Raw genomic sequence first — 21,398 nt, forward strand, 5'->3', positions numbered from 1 at the left:
AAGCCAGCAGGAGGGAGGTCCTCCATGACCTGACCTCTGCAGCCTGGCCTCCTACCCCAGCCTCATCTCCTGGAGCCCTCTGGTGTCTCCCTGCTTCTGTGCGTTTGCTCACACTCTGCCCTCCATGGGTCATTTGTCTCTGCCTTCACAGGACTCTTAGCTCCTTGTTTGACCTCTGTCCTGGCAGGTGTCAAAGTCTGAGCTGGGTGACAGTGAGCTGTCAAGGTGCCCACCATGGCAGGGATGCTGAGTGGGCCGACTTCATATCCCCAGGGCCCAGCCTTGGCCTGAGATGGGTTAGCCTTCAGGTCCAAGGTGGCTGATTTGAGTTCACCTCTTACAGTCCTGACCACTTTGTGTAGGTTCAGCTTCTCTGTCTCCCCCACACCACCAGAGACAGACCCAGTGAGAAAAGGGGATGAGAAATTTCATATGCAGTATGGGCCTTGGGCTGGATCCTAGGGATGCAGTGGTGAGCCAGATGGATGGAGTCTCTGTCACATTTTAGGGAAGGGAGCTGGGGGTGGAGAGAGAAGGGAGGAGGGGGGATTCATCGTTGAAGTCAGAGAGCAGGAGAGAAGAGAGGGTGGGGCAATGGGGATGAAGGGAGTGGCTGAGAGAAGCGGGAGGGATGCAGAGTGAGAAAAAACTAGGGAAAAGAAGAGAGAGAGGCAGAGGGAGCAGGAGGAAGAGGCAAGAACAAAGTGTCAGATTGAAACGGGGAGAGAGATGCACACACAGCTGCTCACAGGGAGAGGAGAGAGGATGGAGGCGTGGGCCAAGAGAGACTGTGCTGGGGGCTGGGATGCATCCCTTCCTGGGTGGGATGGGGATCTGGAGTTTTGTTTACGACCCCACCAGGACTGATGCAGGAGCTGCCTTCTTCACAGGCTTCTGGCTCCCGCAGATGAATGCGATTCACTCCAGTGGAGTCCCTGGAGAGCCCTCCTGGAGCAGGGAGCCTCGTGGTTTGGGATCTGAATGAGCTTGTGTTGGCCGGTGGCCAAGCCTGGGAAGAGGCAGCCCTGCGTGGCTTCGGGCACCCTCTTGGCAGCTGCTGGGGCCTTCTCCCCACAGAGGGGAGGCCATAATCCCTCAGCCAGGTCCGGAGGAGTCCAGCTCCCTTTTCCCCCTCTGCCCCTCTCCCACCTCTCCCCTTCCCAGCGTGTAGCCTGGATCTCTGGGGAAGGGACAGGATTGCCTTTCTCCAGGTTTGAAATCAAGAGAAATTGTATCCCAGGAATTTAGATTCAGGGGGCTGGGGGCCTGAAGGGAAGTTAGAGTCCTTTCATTCAATCTCTGTTCTGTATGTTCGTTCAGCTTGCAGACCTGTGCTGGCAACACAGTGGAGCCCCGAGGAGCTCCACAGGCTGGTGGGGAGAGTGATACACACTTTATTAATGATCCAGGTGCCAGGACAGACACCCGTAGGGGGATGCAGGGGTGGGGGGCTTCAGAAGAGGTGGACTTTGAGGGCCTGTCATGTGCCAGACTCTTGACTCCTAAGATGACTGTCATAGTCCCTGTCTCCCAGGACAGCTCAGTATGTGGGAAAAGACACGGACCAACAGGAGCTTGGATGGAGGTCATTAGGGGTGACGTGAGGAGCAATAAAGGGTTTTGACAAAGCCAGATTTGTGTGTTTGTTGCTGCTCCAAGCCTTTCCTTTGGGAAAGGGATGCAGGGAAATGGAGGGACTTATCCCATAAGTCAGAACTGGGACCAGAACTCAGGCCCCCTGACTCCACATGAAGTCCTTTGTTTCTGCCTCCTCCTCTGTGCCCACCTGACCGTGGTCCTCCCCTATGTTCTCAGCTCCTGCCTCTTCCCCCTCTCTTTCCAGGCTCCTACTTGGTGGTCAATGCTTCCCAGCATGCTCCAGGCCAGCGGGCCCATGTCATCTTCCAGAGCCTGAGCGAGAATGACACCCACTGTGTGCAGTTCAGCTACTTCCTGTACAGCCGGGATGGGCACAGCCCGGGCACCTTGGGCATTTATGTGCGTGTCAATGGGGGTCCCCTGGGCAGTGCTGTCTGGAATATGACTGGATCCCACGGCCGTCAGTGGCACCAGGCTGAACTGGCTGTCAGCACCTTCTGGCCTAATGAATATCAGGTGGGCTGGGTTCAGTCTGCGGTGAGTGTGATTGGGAGTGTGGGTAGAGTGGGGTGTCAGTGTGAGGTCAGGGTAACCAAGTGGCCAAGGTCGGAGTTAGTCAGTGTTCAGCATCAGGAGTCCATCTGTGGTCAAGGTCAGTGGCCAGTCTGTGGTTCTTCAGTAATGGTTCAGTCTGGGTTCAGCATCAGAGGTCATTGTTAACAGTGATAGTTTGTGACTGGGGAAGGGGTGCGTTGGAATAGTGCTGACTTGGAAACCCTGTCTTGGCTGCCAAGTTTTGCGGCTTGAAGGTAACATCCATCCGGGTTGGATGGAACCTCTGGCCTTGACCTTGTTAGCTCTGAGTGCTGACACCCTCTGCCACAACCAGCTGGCTTGGTATGGAGGGTAATTGTGAGCTGGGGCTGACCTCTGCTTGTTGGGGAGGATGGGGCTGGAGCAGAGCTTGAAAGGGGGCTCTTGTGGGCAGGGCTGGAGAAATGTCAGGTGACAGGGACCCTCCTGCCTCCCCCAGGTGCTGTTTGAGGCCCTTGTCTCCCCAGACCGCAGGGGCTACATGGGCCTAGATGACATCCTGCTTCTCAGCTACCCCTGCGGTGAGTCCTGGCCCCGTGGGGCGCAAGGTGAGGGGTGAGGGCGGCCACGGCTCCTGCCGACAGGGGGGCGCTGGCCCAGCTTACGCCAGGGCTCTATTCCGGCAGCAAAGGCCCCGCATTTCTCCCGCCTGGGCGACGTGGAGGTCAACGCGGGCCAGAACGCCTCGTTCCAGTGTATGGCGGCAGGCCGAGCAGCGGAGGCCGAGCGTTTCCTTCTGCAGGTGAGCGGGGGTTGGCGGTGCCCGGGGTGTGTGTGTGTTGGGGGGACCTTAGCCAGCTTCTTACGAAAAGTTCAAGCTCCCTTGCGGAGGGCTGAGGCCTTCTGTCCTTCTCCAGCGCCCAAACACAGGCGTCCTGGTTCATTCTAGGCTCTCTGCCCTCTTGAGTGCCCCGTTCTTCCGACATCAGAGCGCGGCTCCAGGTTCCCCCTCCCCGCCATCCCCCGTCTCCAACCACACCCCGCCACCAAGGCAGAGCGACCACATTCCCGTAATCGGGCCCCACACCTTCTTAGGGCAGGGCTGGTTCCAGGAATCCCACACGTCCCTGGGTAGTTTCGGGATGGCGAAATGGGGCCGGGACAGTTTACCACTCCGTTCGCCCGGGTCAGACTGAGATCTGGGCCCTTCTTCCCCGGCTCCCCTGACCCACTGGTCCCTCTCCCGGCTCAGCGACAGAGCGGGGCCCTGGTGCCCGCGGCCGGCGTGAGGCACATCAGTCACCGGCGCTTCCTGGCCACCTTCCCGCTGGTCGCCGTGAGCCGCGAGGATCAGGACCTGTACCGCTGCGTGTCCCAGGCCCCGCGTGGAGCGGGCGTCTCCAACTTCGCTGAGCTGATCGTAAAGGGTGAGCGAGCAGTCGGCCTCCGAGGGGCGGGGCGGGCGAAGGTGGGGTGGGAGTGGCTTCTACTGGGGGGCGGAGTCTCGTCGATGGGGCGTGGCCCGCGGACGGGCAGGGAAGGCCGCGTCCGACTCCTGGTGTGCTCTGACCTCCCGGGCCGGGCTCGCGGAGGGGGCGTCATTTCCTGGGAGATCCAGTCCTAATTGAAGGTCAGGGTGGGGAGGAGGTCCCTCTGAGAGGTGGGCCCGCGTGGGGACTGGGTCAAGGTGTGACCCGGGCGAGGCGGGATCGGGCTGTGGGCCTCCCAGGGTTGACCCGAACTGACAAGTGGTCAGCCCTTAGAGGCGAGGACTTCGGGATCTGGAAGGGAGTGAGGGAGAAGGTGTGAGGTGAGGGGCAAGGTCGGCTTTTGGAGTTCGGCGTCTCTTAGGGCCTGGGCATTTAGTGAGGGGAAGCAGTCTAGTCGAGGACTTGGGGGGCTGCATGAGGAGCCTAGGGTAGGGGTGAGGGACCAGGAGGGCTCTAGGGGTTTTGGGTGTTGCAGAATGAGGAACTGGGAGCCAGGGATTCATAGCGGCATCCGTCTGGCTCCGTCTTTCCCCCATCTCCTTGCAGAGCCCCCTACCCCCATTGCACCCCCGCAGCTGCTGCGCGCCGGTCCCACCTACCTCATCATTCAGCTCAACACCAACTCCATCATTGGCGACGGGCCGATCGTGCGAAAGGAGATTGAGTACCGCATGGCGCGCGGCCCGTGGGCCGAGGTGCACGCTGTCAGCCTGCAGACCTACAAGCTGTGGCACCTCGACCCCGACACGGAGTACGAGATCAGCGTGCTGCTCACGCGCCCGGGTGACGGTGGCACCGGCCGTCCGGGGCCGCCCCTCGTCAGCCGCACCAAGTGCGCAGGTGGGTGCTTCCTGGCTTCATTACCTCCTCCGGATACCCAAGTATGGACTCAGGGCAACCGAGGGGCAAAGGGCACATTCTGAGGGTAGTATGGCCTCCCTCTGTGCTTCTCAAACTTTCTGAACCATTGTGATTTTCGCTCCATCCCAGTTATGGTAAAGAAAAGGATGATAGCTAACACTTTACTCTGTGAAGGACACATGTGTGTGTGTCATATTTAAAACTCACAACAACCCCATGATCTAGGTACTCTTGTCAGTACCCATTTTACAGATGAGGTGTAAAATCTGTAACCTCTGTACAGATTATCATGAATAGAGATGTTAAGTGACTGGCTCAGAGTCACACAGCTAGTAAGTAGCAGAACAGTAAGGGATTAGAACTCTTGACTGGCTGGCTTCAGGATCTGTGTTCTTAATTCTACACTGTATCATCTAGATAAAATAAACAACTAAACAGCATAAAATAAAAGCATATTATTAAATTCTAGCTGGATTCTCTCATCTGGGCATTTAAGTCTGAGGTCTGCTTTTTCTTGTTTAAAAGGGTAAAGCATCTGTTATGAGCGATGGCACACCTGCACCAGAGGAGACTTTTTTGTTTAATCAGAAGAGAGACTGAGAACAGAATGATTTTCTTACTCTGTGATTTCAGCATTTTTGTGGTTGTTGTTGAATTTTTATTGCCATATAAAAGATTCATATGTGGTTATAAGGAAAAATACAAGAGATTTTCCTTTTCACTTTACCCTGTTTCCTGCAATGGTAACATTTTGCAAAACTGTAGTGTAATATTACTCTCAAGATACTGACATTGACAAAATCCACAGATCTTATTCAGACTTACCCAGTTTCATTTGTCCTCATTTGTGTGTATGTGTGTATATTTAGTTCCATACAGTTTATTTTAGTGTTGGTTTGTGTATCTACCACCACAGTCAAAAGATACTGAACAATTCAATCAGCTTAAGGATCCTTTGATTTGCCCTTTTGTATCATTGCTGTCCCTCCACCCCAACCCCGTGGGAACTACTAATCTGTTCTTCATTTCTAAAACATGTTGTATAGATGATAAAATCATACATTATATATATATACAGTATATAACCTTTTAGGTTTTTCTTTGGTTCAGTTCAGTTCAGTCACTCAGTCGTGTCTGACTCTTTGCGACCCCATGAATCACAGCACGCCAGGCCTCCCTGTCCATCACCAACTCCTGGAGTTCACTCAGACTCATGTCCATCGAGTCAGTGATGCCATCCAGCCATCTCATTCTCTATCGTTCCCTTCTTCTCCTGCCCCCAATCCCTCCCAGCATCAGGTTCTTTTCCAGTGAGTCAACTCTTCGCATGATATTTATTCACTTTATTTACATGTATTTATTTCTTTTTGGCTGCACTGGGTCTTCATTGTTGCCCACGGTCTTTCTCTGATTGCCGCAAGCAGGGGATAATCTATTTGCTGTGCAAGGGTTTCTCATGGTGGTGGTGTCTCTTGTGGCACACAGACTCTAGAGCACAGGCTCAGCAGTTGTGGCAAATGGGCTTAGTTGCCCAGCAGAATGTGGGATCTTCCCAGACAAGGGATCAAACCTATGTCTCCTGCATTGGAAGTCGGATTCTTAATCACCAGACCTGCGGAGATGTCCCAGTATGTAATCTTTTGAATTGCCTTTTTAATTTGGTAATAGCTTTATTGAGATATAATCACATCTCACGCAGTTTGCTCATTAGAGTGTATAATTCAGTGGTTTTTAGTATATTCACAGAGTTGTGCAACCATCACCACAATAAATTTTAGAACATTTTCCCCTCCCTCAAAGGAAGGCTTGTATCCTTTAGCAGTCCACCCCTCCCCTCATGTCCCGTTAATACTTCCAGCCCTAGACAGCCACTAATTTATTTTTTGTCTCTATAGATTTGCCTCTCTGGACATTTTGTATATAATGGAATCATATAATATGTAGTCTTTTGTGACTGGCTTCTTTCTCGTAGCATACTTTTTCAAGGTTTGTCCATGTTGTGGCATGCTTTAGTACTTTTTATTGTTGAATAATATTCTATTGTGTAGACATACCATAATTTACTTATACATTTATCAGTTGGAAGGCATCTGCATTGTTTATACTTTTTGGTTATTATGAATGGTATTGCTATGGGTATTAATGTAGAGATTTTTATATGGACATATGTTTTAATTTCTCCTGAGGGTATAGCATATACACATCATATGGTAATTATGTTTAACCATTTAGGAAACTGCTGGATTGCTTTGCAAAGCAGCCGTTCCACTTTACATTCTCATCAGCTGTGTATGGGGGTTCCAGTATCTCTACTTATTCACTAACACTCATTATTATCTGTCTTCTGTTTATAACCCTCCTGGTGGATATGAAGTGGTGTCTCATTGTGGTTTTGCATGTCTTTGATGGTTAATGGCATCCGGTCCCATCACTTCATGGGAAATAGATGGGGAAACAGTGGAAACAGTGTCAGACTTTATTTTTTTGGGCTCCAAAATCACTGCAGATGGTGACTGCAGCCATGAAATTAAAAGACGCTTACTCCTTGGAAGGAAAGTTATGACCAACCTAGATAGTTATTCAAAAGCAGAGACATTACTTTGCCAACAAAGTTTCATCTAGTCAAGGCTATGGTTTTTCCTGTGATCATGTATGGATGTGAGAGTTGGACTGTGAAGAAGGCTGAGCGCTGAAGAATTGATGCTTTTGAACTGTGGTGTTGGAGAAGATTCTTGAGAGTCCCTTGGACTGCAAGGAGATCCAACCAGTCCATTCTCAGCTCTGGGATTTCTTTGGAAGGAATGATGCTAAAGCTGAAACTCCAGTACTTTGGCCACCTCATGCGAAGAGTTGACTCATTGGAAAAGACTCTGATGCTGGGAGGGATTGGGGGCAGGAGGAGAAGGGGATGACAGAGGATGAGATGGCTTGATGGCATCACTGACTCGATGGACGTGAGTCTCAGTGAACTCCAGGAGTTGGTGATGGATAGGGAGGCCTGGCGTGCTGCGATTCGTGGGGTCACAAAGAGTTGGACACGACTGAGCGACTGAACTGAACTGAACTGATGGTTAATAATATCAAACAAGTTTCATGTTCTTATTGGCCATTTGTATGCCTTCTCTGTATAAATGTCTATTCAGATCCTTTACTCATTTTTAAATTGGGTTTTAATCTTTTAATTATTGAGTTGTAAAAGTTCTTTATATATTCCAGATACTTGACCCTTATCAGATATATTTGCAAATATTTTCTTCCATTCTGTGAATTATCTTTTAATTTTCTTGATGGTGTCCTTTGAAGCACAAAGGTTTTTAATTTTAATGAGGCTCAATTTATCTACTTTTTCTTTTGTTATTTGGACTTTTGATGTCACATCTAGAAAACTTTTGCCTAATCCAAAGTAAGGAAGATTTACTTTTATTTTTTTCTAAGAGTTTTATAGTTTTAGTTCTTACATTTAGGTCCTTGACACACTTTGAGTTAATTTTTGGATTTGGTGTGAGGTAGGAGTCCAATCTCATTATTTTGCTTGTGGGTGTCCAGTTGTCCCAGCACCATTTATGAAAAAGACTATTCTTTTCTCATTGAATCGTCTCAGCAGTGAGATTGACTCTTTTGGTCAGTGTAGTTCCCTGGGGATTCATCCAAGTTGTATAAATCAATAGTTCATTCCTTTTTAATGCTGAGTAATATCCCATGGTGTGGCTATACCAGAGTTTGTTTAACCATTCATCTGTTGAATGACACCTGAACCGGTCCCAGTTTTTGGCTGTTACAAGTAAAGCTGCCATGAGCATTCATGTACGAGTTTTTGCATGAACATAATTTTTCATTTTTTTCTGGGCTAAATGCCTAAGGATACAAATGATGGATCATATGGTAATTGCATATTTATTGCAGTTTTATTGAAAACTGCCAGAGTTGGTTGTATTGTTTTATATTCTCATCAGCAATATATGAATGATCCAGGTTTCCACATCCTTGCCAGCATTTGGTGTTGTCATTATTATTATTATTTTTTTAAAATTTTAGCCATTCTGAGATGTGTGTAGTAATATCCCATCCTGGTCTTAATTTGCCTTTCTTTAATGCCTAGTGACATTAATGGGCTTCCCTGTGGCTCACCTGGTAAAGAATCTGCCTGTAATGTGGGAGACCTGGGTTCGATCCCTGGGTTGGGAAGATCCCTCTGGAGAAGGGAAAGGCTACCCACTCCAGTATTCTGGCCTAGAGAATTCCATGGACTATATAGTCCATGGGGTTGCAGAGAGTCAGACACGATTGAGCAACTTTCACTTTCCATGCCTACTGATGTTGAACATCTTTTCATGTGCTGTTTGCCATCCGTATATCCTCTTCATGAATTATTCATGTCTTTGCCCATTTTCTAATTGGATTATTCATTTTTTATTGTTGAGCTTTGAGAATTCTTTACACATTCTAGATACTAGTCCTTTTTTGGGTATATAGTTTGTAAATATTTCCCCCTGGCTTTTAGCTTGTCTTTTTCCTCCTCTTCACCTGGGCTTTCATGGAATAATCATTTTAAATTTTTATGAGGGCCAGTTTATCAAAACTTCCTTTTATGAACTATGCTTTTAGTGTCAAATTTAAGAACTCCTTGCATTGCCCTAGATTCTGAAGATTTTCTTCTATTCTTTTTTTTTAAATAAAAGTGTTATAGTTTTACAAATAAATCCATGATCCATTTTGAGTTAACTTTTAGATAAGCTACAGAATTTGGTTGAGGTTTATTTTTTTGCCAATGAATATTCATGTGTTTTTAAGAGCTGATCTGAGAACCATCTAAATCGCAGTTTAATGCCACACTTGGAGAGACCCTTGGGTGGTGGGTAAGAGTATTCTAGGGGAGATTACCTTCTAGCTGAAGGACCTGTGTCAGATTAACCTCTCCAACTTTAGTCCTGTTGTTTTATAAAAGGGATAATAATAATGTTTACAGGGTAAATGTGAAGATTCATTCAACACATGTTTATTGAGTGCCTATTATTTGTCAGATACTGTTTAGTTGCTAGGGATATAAGACTGTGACCAAGATAGACAAAGGCTGCTAGTGTATGAGTTCCTCATGCCCAAACTGCATGGAACTCACATTCTGGCGGGTAGTTGTTGTTCAGTCACTAAGTCGTGTCTTTGTGACCTCATGGGCTGCAGCACACCAGGCTTCCCTGTCTTTCGCTGTCTCCCAAAGTGTGCTCAAACTCATGTCCATTGAGTCGATGATGCCATCCAACCAACTTATTCTCTGTTGCCCCCTTCTCCTCCTGCCTTCGGTCTTTCCCAGCATCAGGGTCTTTTTCAGTAAATAGACTCTTTGCATCAGGTGGCCAAAGTATTGGAGCTTCAGCTTCAGCATCAGTCCTTCAAATGAATATTCAGGGTTGATTTCCTTTAGGATGGACTGGTTGGATTTCCTTGCAGTCCAAGGGACTCTCAAGAGTCTTCTCCAACACCACAGTTGGAAGGCATCAATTCTTTGGTGCTCAGCTTTCTTTATGGTCCAACTCTCACATACATGACTACTAGAAAAACCATAGCTTTGATTATATGGACCTTTGTCAGCAAAATGATGTCTCTTCTTTTTAATATGCTGTCTGGGTTTGTCATAACTTTTCTTCCAAGGAGCAAGCGTCTTTGAATTTCATGGCTGCAGTCACCATCCTCAGTGATTTTGGAGCCCAGGAAAATAAAGTGTCACTGTTTCCGTTTTTTCCTCATCTATTTGCCATGAAGTGATGGGACCGGATGCCATGATCTTAGGTTTTTGAATGCTGAGTTTTAAGCCAGCTTTTTCATTCTCCTCTTTCACCTTCATCAAGAGGTTCTTTAGTTCCTCTTCACTTTTTGAAATTAGGTTGAAGTCATCTGCATATCTGAGGTTGTTGATATTTCTCCCAGCAATCTTGATTCCAGCTTGTGATTCATTCAGCCTGACATTTTGCATGATGTACTCTACATGTAAGTTAAATAAGCAGGATGACAATAGGTAGCCTTGATGTACTCCTTTCTCAATTTGGAACCAGCCTGTTGTTCCATGTCCAGTTCTAACTGTTGCTTCTTGACCTGCATACAGGTTTCTCAAGAGGCAGGTAAGGTGGTCTGGTATTCCCATGTTTATAAGAATTTTCCACAGTTTGTTATGATTTACACAGTCAAAGACTTTGGCATAGTTAATGAAGCAGAGGTTTTTCTGGAATTCTCTTGCTTTTTCTATGATCCACTGGAAATTGGCAGTTTGATCTCTGGTTCCTCTGCCTTTTATAAATCCAACTTGTACATCTGGAAATTCCCAGTTTCGTACTGAGAGCTAGCGTGGATGATTTTGAGCATTACCTTGCTAACATGTGAAATGAGTGCAATTGTGAGGTACTTTAAACATGCTTTGGCATTGCCTTTCTTTGGGATTGGAATGAAAACTGACCTTTTCCAGTCCTGTGGCCACTGCTGAGTTTTCCACATTTGCTGGCATATTGAGTACAGCACTTTAACAGTATCATCTTCTCAGATTTTCAGTAGCTCTACTGGAATTCTATCATTTCCACTAACTTTGCTTGTAGTAATGCTTCCTAAGACCCACTTGACTTCATGCTCCAGGATGTCTGGGTTTAGGTGAGTGACCCCACCTTTGTGGTTATCCACGTCAAGACCTTTATTGTACAGTTCTTGTATTCTTGCCACCTCTTAATCTCTTCTGCTTCTGTTAGGTCTTTACCATTTCTCTCCTTTATTGTGCCCATCTTTGCATGAAATGTTCCCTTGGTATCTCTTAATTTTCTTAAAGATATCTCTAGTCTTTCCCATTCCATTGTTTTCCTCTATTTCCTTGCATTGATCACTGATCTTATCTCTCCTTGCTATTCTTTGGAACTCTGCATTCAGTTGGGTATACATCTTTTCCTTTCTCCTTTGCCTTTCACTTCCGTTCTTTTGGCAGATATTTGTTAAGGCCTCCTCAGACAGCCATTTTGTCTTCTTGCATTTCTTTGTCTTTCCGGCAGGAGGAAGTAGTAAACAAGTGGAATATATAGATTGTCAGTTGATGATCAGGGTTGTGAAGAACAAGCAGAAAGGGGGAGAGTGTGAGGTTTGGAGAACTGTTATTTCAAAAAGGCTCAGGGACTGTTTTACCCGAGAAGGTGACATTTGAGCAGAGACCTGAAGGAGGTAAGGGACAGAGCCACACACAGGAAGCTAGAGGAATTGCTGGGGGAAGGGGCGTTCTAGGCTGACCTAATAGCAGGGAGTTAGGTAGTATGCTTGGCATATGTGAGGAGCAGCAAGACCAGTATAACTGTGGTCTAGTGACTGAGGGGAGCTGGCAGGAGAGGAGGTCAAAGTCATACTGGGGATATGGACCCAGAGCCATTTTACTCTGGGTGGGCTGGGGGACCATTGCAGGTTTGGAGAGCAGGAGTGACATCACCTCCTATGTTTACAAGGATCACTTTTGTCCTTTTGTGGAGAACAGATTCTAGGAGGGCGAAGGGATCAGAGGAGAGACCAGTGAGGAAGCTACTGCAACAAGTCAGCTGGGAGATGGTGGAGGCTGAGAGCTGGGAGGAAGTGGTGGCGGTGGTGAAAGTGGTTAGATTCTGGGTTTGTTTTGAAGGCAGAGTTAACTGCATTTGTTGATGGATTGGATATGCAGTGAGAGAGCGAAATAGAAGTCAAGGATGGCTCCAAGGCGTTTTGCTTGAGCAGCCGAAAGAATGGAGTTATCATTTACTGCAAGGGAGCAGACTGTGGAAGGAGCAGGTGTGACGGGGTGCCATAGATCAGGAGTTCTGTGTTGGAAATGTTGACTTTGAGATGCCTATTAGACGTTCAAGTGGAGATATCCATCAGGCGGATGGATTTACGAGTGTGGGGTTTAGGGAAGAGGTTTGGGCTGCAGATATAAATTTGAAAGTCGTCAGTATAGACATGGTGTAGATGATATTTAAAGCCATGAGACTGGATGAGATCTTTTATGCTGGTGGTTCTTAGTGGGGGTGATTTTGTCTCCCAGGAGTCATCTGCAGTGTCTGGTTGTCACAACTGGGGGTGGGGTGCTAATGGCATCTTAGGGATAGAGGAAGCCAGAGAAGGTGATAAATATCCTACGGTGTATAAGCAGCCTCTTCAACAAAAAATTATCTAGTCTGAGATGTCAGTAATGCCAAGGTTGAGAACCCCTGATTTAGTCCTTAGATTTTAGGGAATAAGTGTAGATGGAAAAGAGAGGAGCAGTGAAGCCTGAATTGTGCAACCCTCTAGTTTTGGATTAACTAGAGGTGATTGCATGTAAATGTATTAAATGCCTGTGAAGCTGAGTGCCTAACTCACAGTGAACACTCAGTGAATGACAACTATTATTGTTATGGTGTTTTTAACTCTTCAAGGCCAGTTCTGGTTAGGTACTTGGTATGAAAGAAATCAGAGCCTGGGGTACACAGAGTCTCTCTTTCACTCCTGTTGGTGTGCACATGAGGGGATGGAAGCCCAGAGATGGGAAGGCACTTGCCTGTGACTATACAGTAAGTTAAGAACCCAAGTTTCATGGTGACAGCTATTGATCATTCCCGTTTTACAGATGAGAAAATTGAAATTTCGAGTTAGTCACTGGCCCAAATCGACACAGTGAGTCCATAGCAGAGTCTGAACCAAAGTTTGAATGTCCTGACTTCCAGTCTCATGTTGGAAACCACCACCACCACCTTACTACCAGTAAGAGTTGCATAGCTGCCATCGTGGGCTGAGTACCCGCTCTGTGCCAGGCACTGCTAAACACTTTACATGGCCTGGCTGGGACAGAAGCTGTTAAATTAGCAGGGACCAGGCAGACAGGATCCAAACAACTCAGCTTGCTCCTCTTAATCACATGTTTCTCTTCGTTTGCATCACCACCCCCTCTTTGCTTAGGCGCCTTGACCCATAGTTTTGCTGTTGGCCAGCTGTGTTGTCATCTCTTTGGGCTCCATGAAACTCCCCTCCCACAGTATTATTTACTGTAAAAACAATAATATAACACCAGTAGAGGCATTTAAAAGAAATCACTCTAAATCTCACCATCCTAGCCCAACAGCTGTTTTAGTTTTCCTGCCTCCTGCAAATCTCTGCCCATATGCCTACAGTACACATTTCACACCCTTGTCATTGGGATGTGGAAAGCGTTCTGCACTCTACTTCCTTTTCTTGGTGTTGTTACTTGTGTTATGTTGTTTATAATTGTGTTTATTGTCTGTAGGAGTCCACTGAGTGTCTCCATATGGCTGGGCTATTTGCCTCTAGATTTTTATTATTGTGAATAATACTGTATTGAAAAACTTAGTGCTGATCATGCTATATTCCCCCCTTGAATTATTTCTTTCATGTAAGTAGTCAGAGGTGATTTAAGGAAGGGCTTTGACGTATATTGCTTTAAAAAGTGGTTGTACTAATTTATACTGCTGCTATTTGGGCTTCCATGGTGGCTAAGACGGTTAAGTGTCTGCCTACAATGCAGGAGACCTGGGTTCGATCCCTGGGTCGGGAATTTCCCCTGGAGAAGGAAATGGCAACCCACTCCAGTACTCTTACCTGGAAAATCCCATGGACGGAGGAGCCTGGTAGGCTGCAGTCCGTGGGGTTGCAAAGAGTTGGATACGACTGAGTGACTTCACTTCACTTCATAAAGGGTGCTGCTATATATAAGGGTATATCTTATCCTTGTTGTTGTTCAGTCGCTAAATCACGTGTGACTCTGCGACCCCATGGACTGAAGCATTCCAGGCTTCTCTGTCCTCCACTACTCTCAGAGTTTGTTCAAACTCATGTCCATTGAGTTGATGATGCCCATCCAACCATCTCATCCTCTGTCGTCCCCTTCTCCTCTTGCCCTCAATCTTTCCCAGCATCAGGGTCTTTTCCAATGAGCTGGCTCTTTGCATCAGGTTGGCCAAAGTATTGGAGCTTCAGCTTCAGCATCAGCCCTTCCAATGAATATTCAGAGTTGATTTCCTTTAGGATTGACTGGCTTGATCTCCTTGCAGTCCAAGGGACCTCAGGAGTCTTCTCTAGCACCACAGTTCGAAAGCATCAATTCTTTAGCACTCAGCCTTCTTTATGGTCCAACTCTCACATCCATACATGACTACTGGGAAAACCATAGCTTTGACTATATGGACTTTTGTCAGCAAAGTGATGTCTGTGCTTTTTAATACACTGTCTAGATTTGTCATAGTTTTTCTCCCAAGGAGCAAACATCTTTTATTTTCGTGGCTACAGACACCGTATCTCACCATTAACGTGCACATATTAATTAACTCCTATGAGTTAGACTCACACCATCTCATGTAACTCTCACACTGCTCTTCAAAGTAGGTGTTATTATATCTCCATTTTTTAGTTAAAGAACTTGGTGTTCAAAGGGAGTTAAATCACTTCCCTGAAGTCACAGAACTAATGAAATGTGGGGATAGGATTTGAACTCTGCTGTACCCAATCCCACTCCAAAGCCCCTTCCTCAAGCAACAGTTAATATTTCAGGGTTATTGAGTGCTCCTTAGCATCATTAAAATCAACGCATTGGGGGCTAATTTAACAGATGTTAACTGTTAGCCTTCTTGTTTAAAAAAAAAAAAAATGTGCATTTAGACCTTTGACCTCTGAGTGGCCTACAGCCCTGTGGAATTTAGAGGGTTGGGGCTTTGAGGCCCCCAGGTTCTGTTTTGCCAGTGTATGCTGGCAGCCGAAGAGCGTGTGTCTGGGTGCCAGATGGTTTTTGGAAACACAGAGAGACTCATGAATTCACACCCCTCAATCAACATATCAGCCTGTAGTCAACAAACTATTTGAGCCTCTGGATCTGCCCAAATTTGTTCAGGGTGGGGAGAGAAAGAAAAGTGCTCTTTCTTCTCAGAGACTCCTCTGTCTAGCCAGCGGGAAGGGGGCTAGCATAGCTGTTGGAGAATGAAATACTTAAGCATGAGGGTGAAAGTTTCAATCTTCAAGTTAGAGGTTACCATTTTGTGCCCTGAAAACTGTTGTTTTTTTTTCTTTTTTTTTTTGGCTGTGAGGAATCTTAGTTCCCCGACCAAGGATCAAACCTGCACCCCCTGCATTGCAAGTGTGGAGTCCTAACCATTGGAACACCAGGGAGGTCCCCTGGCAAAATGGTTTGAAAAAAAAAAAACCCGAGTAGGTTGCCAGTATTTAAAAATCTGGAGATTTCACACAAAAAATTGGAATTTCTGGCTTCATTAATGGGAAGATCTGGCAACCTGGCCCGGAACTGAGCGGCAGCTGCTCCTTTTGGATGAGACGCTTACCATCTCATTGGTCATGGTCCCAGCCCAGCCTGTGTCACCGGTTTGCAGTTGATGGTTCGTGTCCTTGTCTGAACGCTGCAGGAAGGTGAAGGAAGCAGTGTGCTTCCACCAAACCTGGAAGGATGGTAAAGGCTGTGGAGCAGGTATTCCCAGGGGTGGGGATGATGTGAGCAGAGCTTCAGGGAACCGAGATCCACTCTCACTAGTGCAAGTAAATCCATGGTACTTGGCTTTAGTAGACAGAGACACAGACAGAGGCACAGACACAGACACCTTGGGACAGGACACGTCGGGCAGCCAGGACCAGAGCCAGAAAGTCTCAGGAAATAAAGCAAAGACCTCTGAACAAGATGGCAGAGTGACTGCAGAGTGAACACACACAAAACTCACCCATTCCTTTCTAAACAGATAAGAACAATGAGTTATAACAAAACTATATAGAAAAGCATTAGGAGAATCTCCATGGCCCAGGAACAGCAGAGAAAAGACAAGTGTGGTAAGTGGGCTTGCAGTTAGCAGCCCTCAAGATGCAGTGAGCAGGGAATCAGCCTATTAACGTTTTTGTCGGGTGAGGATCGGGTCTGCCTTGTTGTGGGGATAAGAGAGCCAGGCTCTCTGTAAGAAGTCAAGAGGTAAGCCTTACTCTCAGGTGCCGAAATCTCTCGGTGGCATTCTGATGTATGGCTGGAGACGGCCACTTGCCAGGGAAGGAAGGAAAGTTGCACTGTGCTGGCCAGTGCACCTACCCATCCGCTCACAAGTGAGGAGCAGCCTGATGTTTCTCTCTGCATTGTCTTTGTAAGGAGCATCCTGAGCAAATTAATCATGTGAAAACGATAATAGGGTCATACTTAATCATCTTAAGAGGCCAAGCACTAGGACTTTCTTTCCTGTTTATTAAGGTGTGTCCTGATATCCTCTAACTGGGGACACTTGGCAGGTGTCACAGAACCTGCACAGTCAGAGGGCAAGAGAGAAGAGGATCATTAGTAATTGTGGCTTCGTCCGTCATGTTATAGATGAGGAAATTGACACCCAGAGATTTACTTAGGATTGCACAGCTGCTCAGTGCAGATGCAGGACTGGGGCCTGAGCCCCCAAGTAAAGAAGCCTCGATTTCTTTACTTATAAAATGTGGATAACATTCTGGTCCTATAGAATCCTCAAGAGGCTATGAAGCACAGTAATATGCACTTGCCTTATGTCAGAGAAGGCAATGGCACCCCACTCCAGTACTCTTGCCTGGAAAATCCCATGGACGGAGGAGCCTGGTAGGCTGTAGTCCATGGGGTCGCTAAGTTGGACAAGACTGAGCGACTTCACTTTACCTTTTCACTTTCATACATTGGAGAAGGAAATGGCAACCCACTCCAGTGTTCTTGCCTGGAGAATCCCAGGGACTGGGGAGCCTGGTGGGCTGCCGTCTATGGGGTCGCACAGAGTCAGACACAACTGAAGCGACTTAGCAGCAGCAGCAGTATGTTGGGTAGCTGCCTCTCCAGAGGCATTGGTGTGGTTAATTAATTAATTTTTAAAAAGATATCCTTTTTATTCATTTGGAGAAGGCTTTTGAGAGTCCCTTGGACTACAAGGAGATCCAATCAGTCCATCCAAAAGGAAATCAGTCCTGAATATTCATTGGAAGGACTGATGTTGAAGCTGAAACTCCAATACCTTGGCCACCTGATGCAAAGAGCTAACTCATTTGAAAAGACCCTGATGCTGGGAAAGATTGAAGGCGGGAAGAGAAGGGGACAACAGAGGATGAGATGGTTGGGTGGCATCAACGACTCAATGTGCATGAGTTTGAGTAAACTCTGGGAGCTGGTGATGGACAGGGAGGCCTGGCGTGCTGCAGTCCATGGGGTCGCAAAGAGTCGGACACAACTGAGCAACTGAACTGAACTATTATTCATTTATTATTTATTTATTTGGCTTAATTTAAACTTATTTATTTTAATTGGAGGCTAATTACTTTACAATATTGTATTGGTTTTGCCATACATCAACATGAATCCACCACGAGTGTACACATGCTCCCCATCCTGAACCCCCCTCCCACCTCCCTCCCCTTACCATCCCTCTGGGTCATCCCAGTGCACCAGCCCCAAGCATCCTGTATCCTGCATCAAACCTGGACTGGCGATTCGTTTCTTATATGATATTATACGTGTTTCAATGCCATTCTCCCAAATCATCCCACCCTCTCCCTCTCCCACAGAGTCCAAAAGACTGTTCTATACATCTGTGTCTCTTTGCTGTCTCGCATACAGGGTTGTCATTACCATCTTTCTAAATTCCATATATATGTGTTAGTATACTGTATTGGTGTTTTTCTTTCTGGCTTACTTCACTCTGTATCATAGGCTCCAGTTTCGTCCACCTCATTAGAACTGATTCTATTATTTATTTTTTAAATATTTTACTTATTTGGCTGTGCTAGATCTTAGTTGGACGTGGGATCTTTGATCTCTGTAACAGCATGCGAGGGTCTAGTTCCCTGACCAGGGATCGGACCCGGTTACCTGCATTGGGAAGTGGAGTCTTAGCCACTGGATCATCAAGGAAGTTTCCTGGTTTATTTTTATGTATTTTTAGTTTTTGGACAGTGAATTCCTCGTGGAGAGGCAGAGTAGTGGTGGCTGAGAGCGTGGGTTCTGAAGCCGGCCTGTCAGGTTTGGATTCCAGCTTCACTACTTACTGTCTGTGTGGCAGTCAGCAAGGTTACTTAATCTCTCCTGTGTGCCTCTATTTCTACATCTGCATGACAAGGCTAATAATGGCAGCTTTCTGTTAGATTACAGGGAACGTTAAATGAGATAAAGCATTTTAAAGCCTCTAGAGCAATGTTTGGCACAGACAAAGCCCCCAAGAATGTTTACAGCCATCATCATCATCATCTTTATAGAACAGATTGTATTTCCCTTTTTTCTTTGGCAGCCAGGGAACTCATCACCTAATTTGAGCCTTATATTTATAGCTCCATGTGGGACCTAATGGCATGCATTTCTATTTTCCTAACATTCTCTGGCATTATTTAGCTATTTGGCTCTCATTTCCCCCATTATGCTGACTTCTCTGTATTATTATATTGTACATATTACTGTAAACTGTTTTAGAACAAGTTTGGAATTAACAGAGAATGAAGAAAAATACAACAGTTGGTTGATTCAGACTGTCTTAACTTCCTTCAGAAGGAATTTGGAATAGGAAGTAAACTGTATTATTAAAAAAATTATAGCTAATATTTTTGATGGCTTACTGTGTATTGGAGCTTCCCTCATAGCTCAGTTGGTAAAGTATCCGCCTACCATACAGGAGACCCTGGTTCAATGCCTGGGTCGGGAAGATCCCCTGGAGAAGGGAAAGGCTACCCACTCCAGTATTCTAGCCTGGAGAATCCCATGGACTGTATAGTCCATGGGTCACAAAGAGTCGGGTATGACTGAGCCACTTTCACATTGTGTATTAGCCATTGCTACACGTGCTTTGCATGTTTTACCTTAAACCTCACAGCCATCCTATGAGATCGAGCCTATTATCCCATTTTGCAGATGAGGAAACTAAGGCTCAGAGAGATAAAGTGACTTAGCCAGTAGTTGTCAGCTGCAAGCGACAGAGCCAGTATTCAGATGTGGGCCTGCCTGACTCCAAAACATACACTTTATTCCCTTTTTGCTGCACTGAGGGGTCTCTTGGACTCTTGGGGGCAAATGAGGGTTGAAACTAGTCAGCTGCCTGATGTTTTCTCTCTAATCCTACTTCTCCACCTATTTCTTCTATGCTTTCTGTTACTTGGATTCCCCAGAGCCCATGAGGGCCCCCAAAGGCCTGGCTTTTGCTGAGATCCAGGCCCGCCAGCTGACCCTGCAGTGGGAACCGCTGGGCTACAACGTGACACGTTGCCACACCTACTCGGTGTCCCTGTGCTATCACTACACCCTGGGCAGCAGCCACAACCAGACCGTCCGGGAGTGTGTGAAGATGGAGCGGGGTGTCAGCCGCTACACCATCAAGAACCTACTGCCCTACCGGAATGTCCACGTGCGGCTCGTCCTCACTAACCCCGAGGGGCGCAAAGAGGGCAAGGAAGTCACCTTCCAGACAGACGAGGACGGTAAGAGGCCTCCTGATCCCTGGTGCCCACAGACGCTACGTGTCTGAGACTGAAATTCCTGTAGGAGATTTTTTGCTTAGGTTTAAGCCGACTGTATGATAACAGAGTAATGATACTAATATCTGTTCCTTGGAAGACTTTGGGTAAAATTGGTATAATTTCTTCCTTAAAATGTTTGGGAACATTTACCAGGGAAGTCATTTCGGCCTGGGGTTTTCATTGTGGCAGGGTTTTTAATAACAATTTTAATTTTCAAAATAGATATTGGAATATTCAGGCTTTCTAGTCTTTGTATCAGTTTTGGTGTACTGAGTTTTTAGGGGTTTGATCATTTCACTTAAATTGTCAACTATCTTGACATAAAGTTGGCTATAATATTCTCTTGTTATATTTACTGAATGTCTGAAGGATCTATTGTGCTATTCCCTTTTTCATGCCTGATATTGGTAATTTGTGTCTTCTCTTTTTTCCTCATGTTTGTTCTTGGTAAGGGTATATAAATTTTATTAATCTTTACAAAGAGCCAAATTTTGGCCTAGTTTATTTTTTTTTTAATTTTATACTTACGTTCTGTGCTATTTCTTTTTAAAAATGCTTTCTTTGCATTTGATCAGCTGTTCTTTTAGTTTTTTGATATGGAAGCTTGTTAGATCATTGGTTTTGAGCCTGTCTTCATTTCTAATATATGCATTTAAAGCTATAAATTTCCCTCAGCCCTGCTTTAGCTTTATCACACAAGTTTTGCTATATCCTATCTTCAGTATCATTCAGTTTAAAATATTTTCTGATTTCTGTTATGATTCATTCTTTGACCCGAGTTATTTAGAATTATGTTGTTTGATTTCTGACTGGGATTTCTCTAATTATCTTTTTGTTATTGATTTCTGGCTTACACTATAGTCAGAGTACACGCTCTAATTTTGGTCTTTTGAAATTTGATCCATGCTTTATGGCCTGATATATGGTTGTAGGTGAGTGAGTCTCTCAGTCCGACTCTGCGACCCCATGGACGATACAGTCTATGGAATTCTCCAGCCCAGAATAGTGGAGTGGGTAGCAGTTCCCTTCTCCAGGGGATCTTCCCAACCCGGGGATCGAACCCAGGCCTCCTGCATTGCAGGTGGAATCTTTACTAGCTGAGCCACCAGCGATATATGGTTAAATTCTAGTAAATGTTCCATATCTACTTGAAAAAAATGTTCATTCTGTCATTGTTGAGTGTACTGTTTCACTTATATCAAGCTCACATTCATTAATTTCAGAACGCTTTTTATATATTAATGCACACGCACCTCATGACAACCTTGTCTGGCTGTTTACTGTTACCATTCCCGTTTTGCCGATGAGGTCCCATTACTAGTAGATGGGTAGCAGAGCTGGGTTTCAAACCTGGCCATCTGTTTGAGAGCTGTTTTTCTTAACAGCTACATTCTAATCTCAGCACAGGTCCAAAGCCTTCCTCCAGATTGCTGTAAATCCCCAGGT

General features: G+C 46.0%; 1 protein-coding gene across 1 annotated transcript in view; it reads left to right on the forward strand.

Annotated features, from left to right (window-relative positions):
• Positions 1–21,398, forward strand: part of PTPRU (protein tyrosine phosphatase receptor type U) — an 88,525-nt gene that overhangs the window by 18,899 nt on the left and 48,228 nt on the right. The window contains 6 exon segments of the mRNA XM_070384323.1: positions 1,844–2,115; positions 2,633–2,714; positions 2,820–2,935; positions 3,386–3,560; positions 4,170–4,463; positions 19,605–19,913. Of these exon segments, the coding sequence (XP_070240424.1) occupies positions 1,844–2,115; positions 2,633–2,714; positions 2,820–2,935; positions 3,386–3,560; positions 4,170–4,463; positions 19,605–19,913 (1,248 nt within the window).

The sequence above is a fragment of the Bos mutus genome, chromosome 2 (genome assembly GCF_027580195.1).
Source record: "Bos mutus isolate GX-2022 chromosome 2, NWIPB_WYAK_1.1, whole genome shotgun sequence".
NCBI lineage: Eukaryota > Metazoa > Chordata > Mammalia > Artiodactyla > Bovidae > Bos > Bos mutus.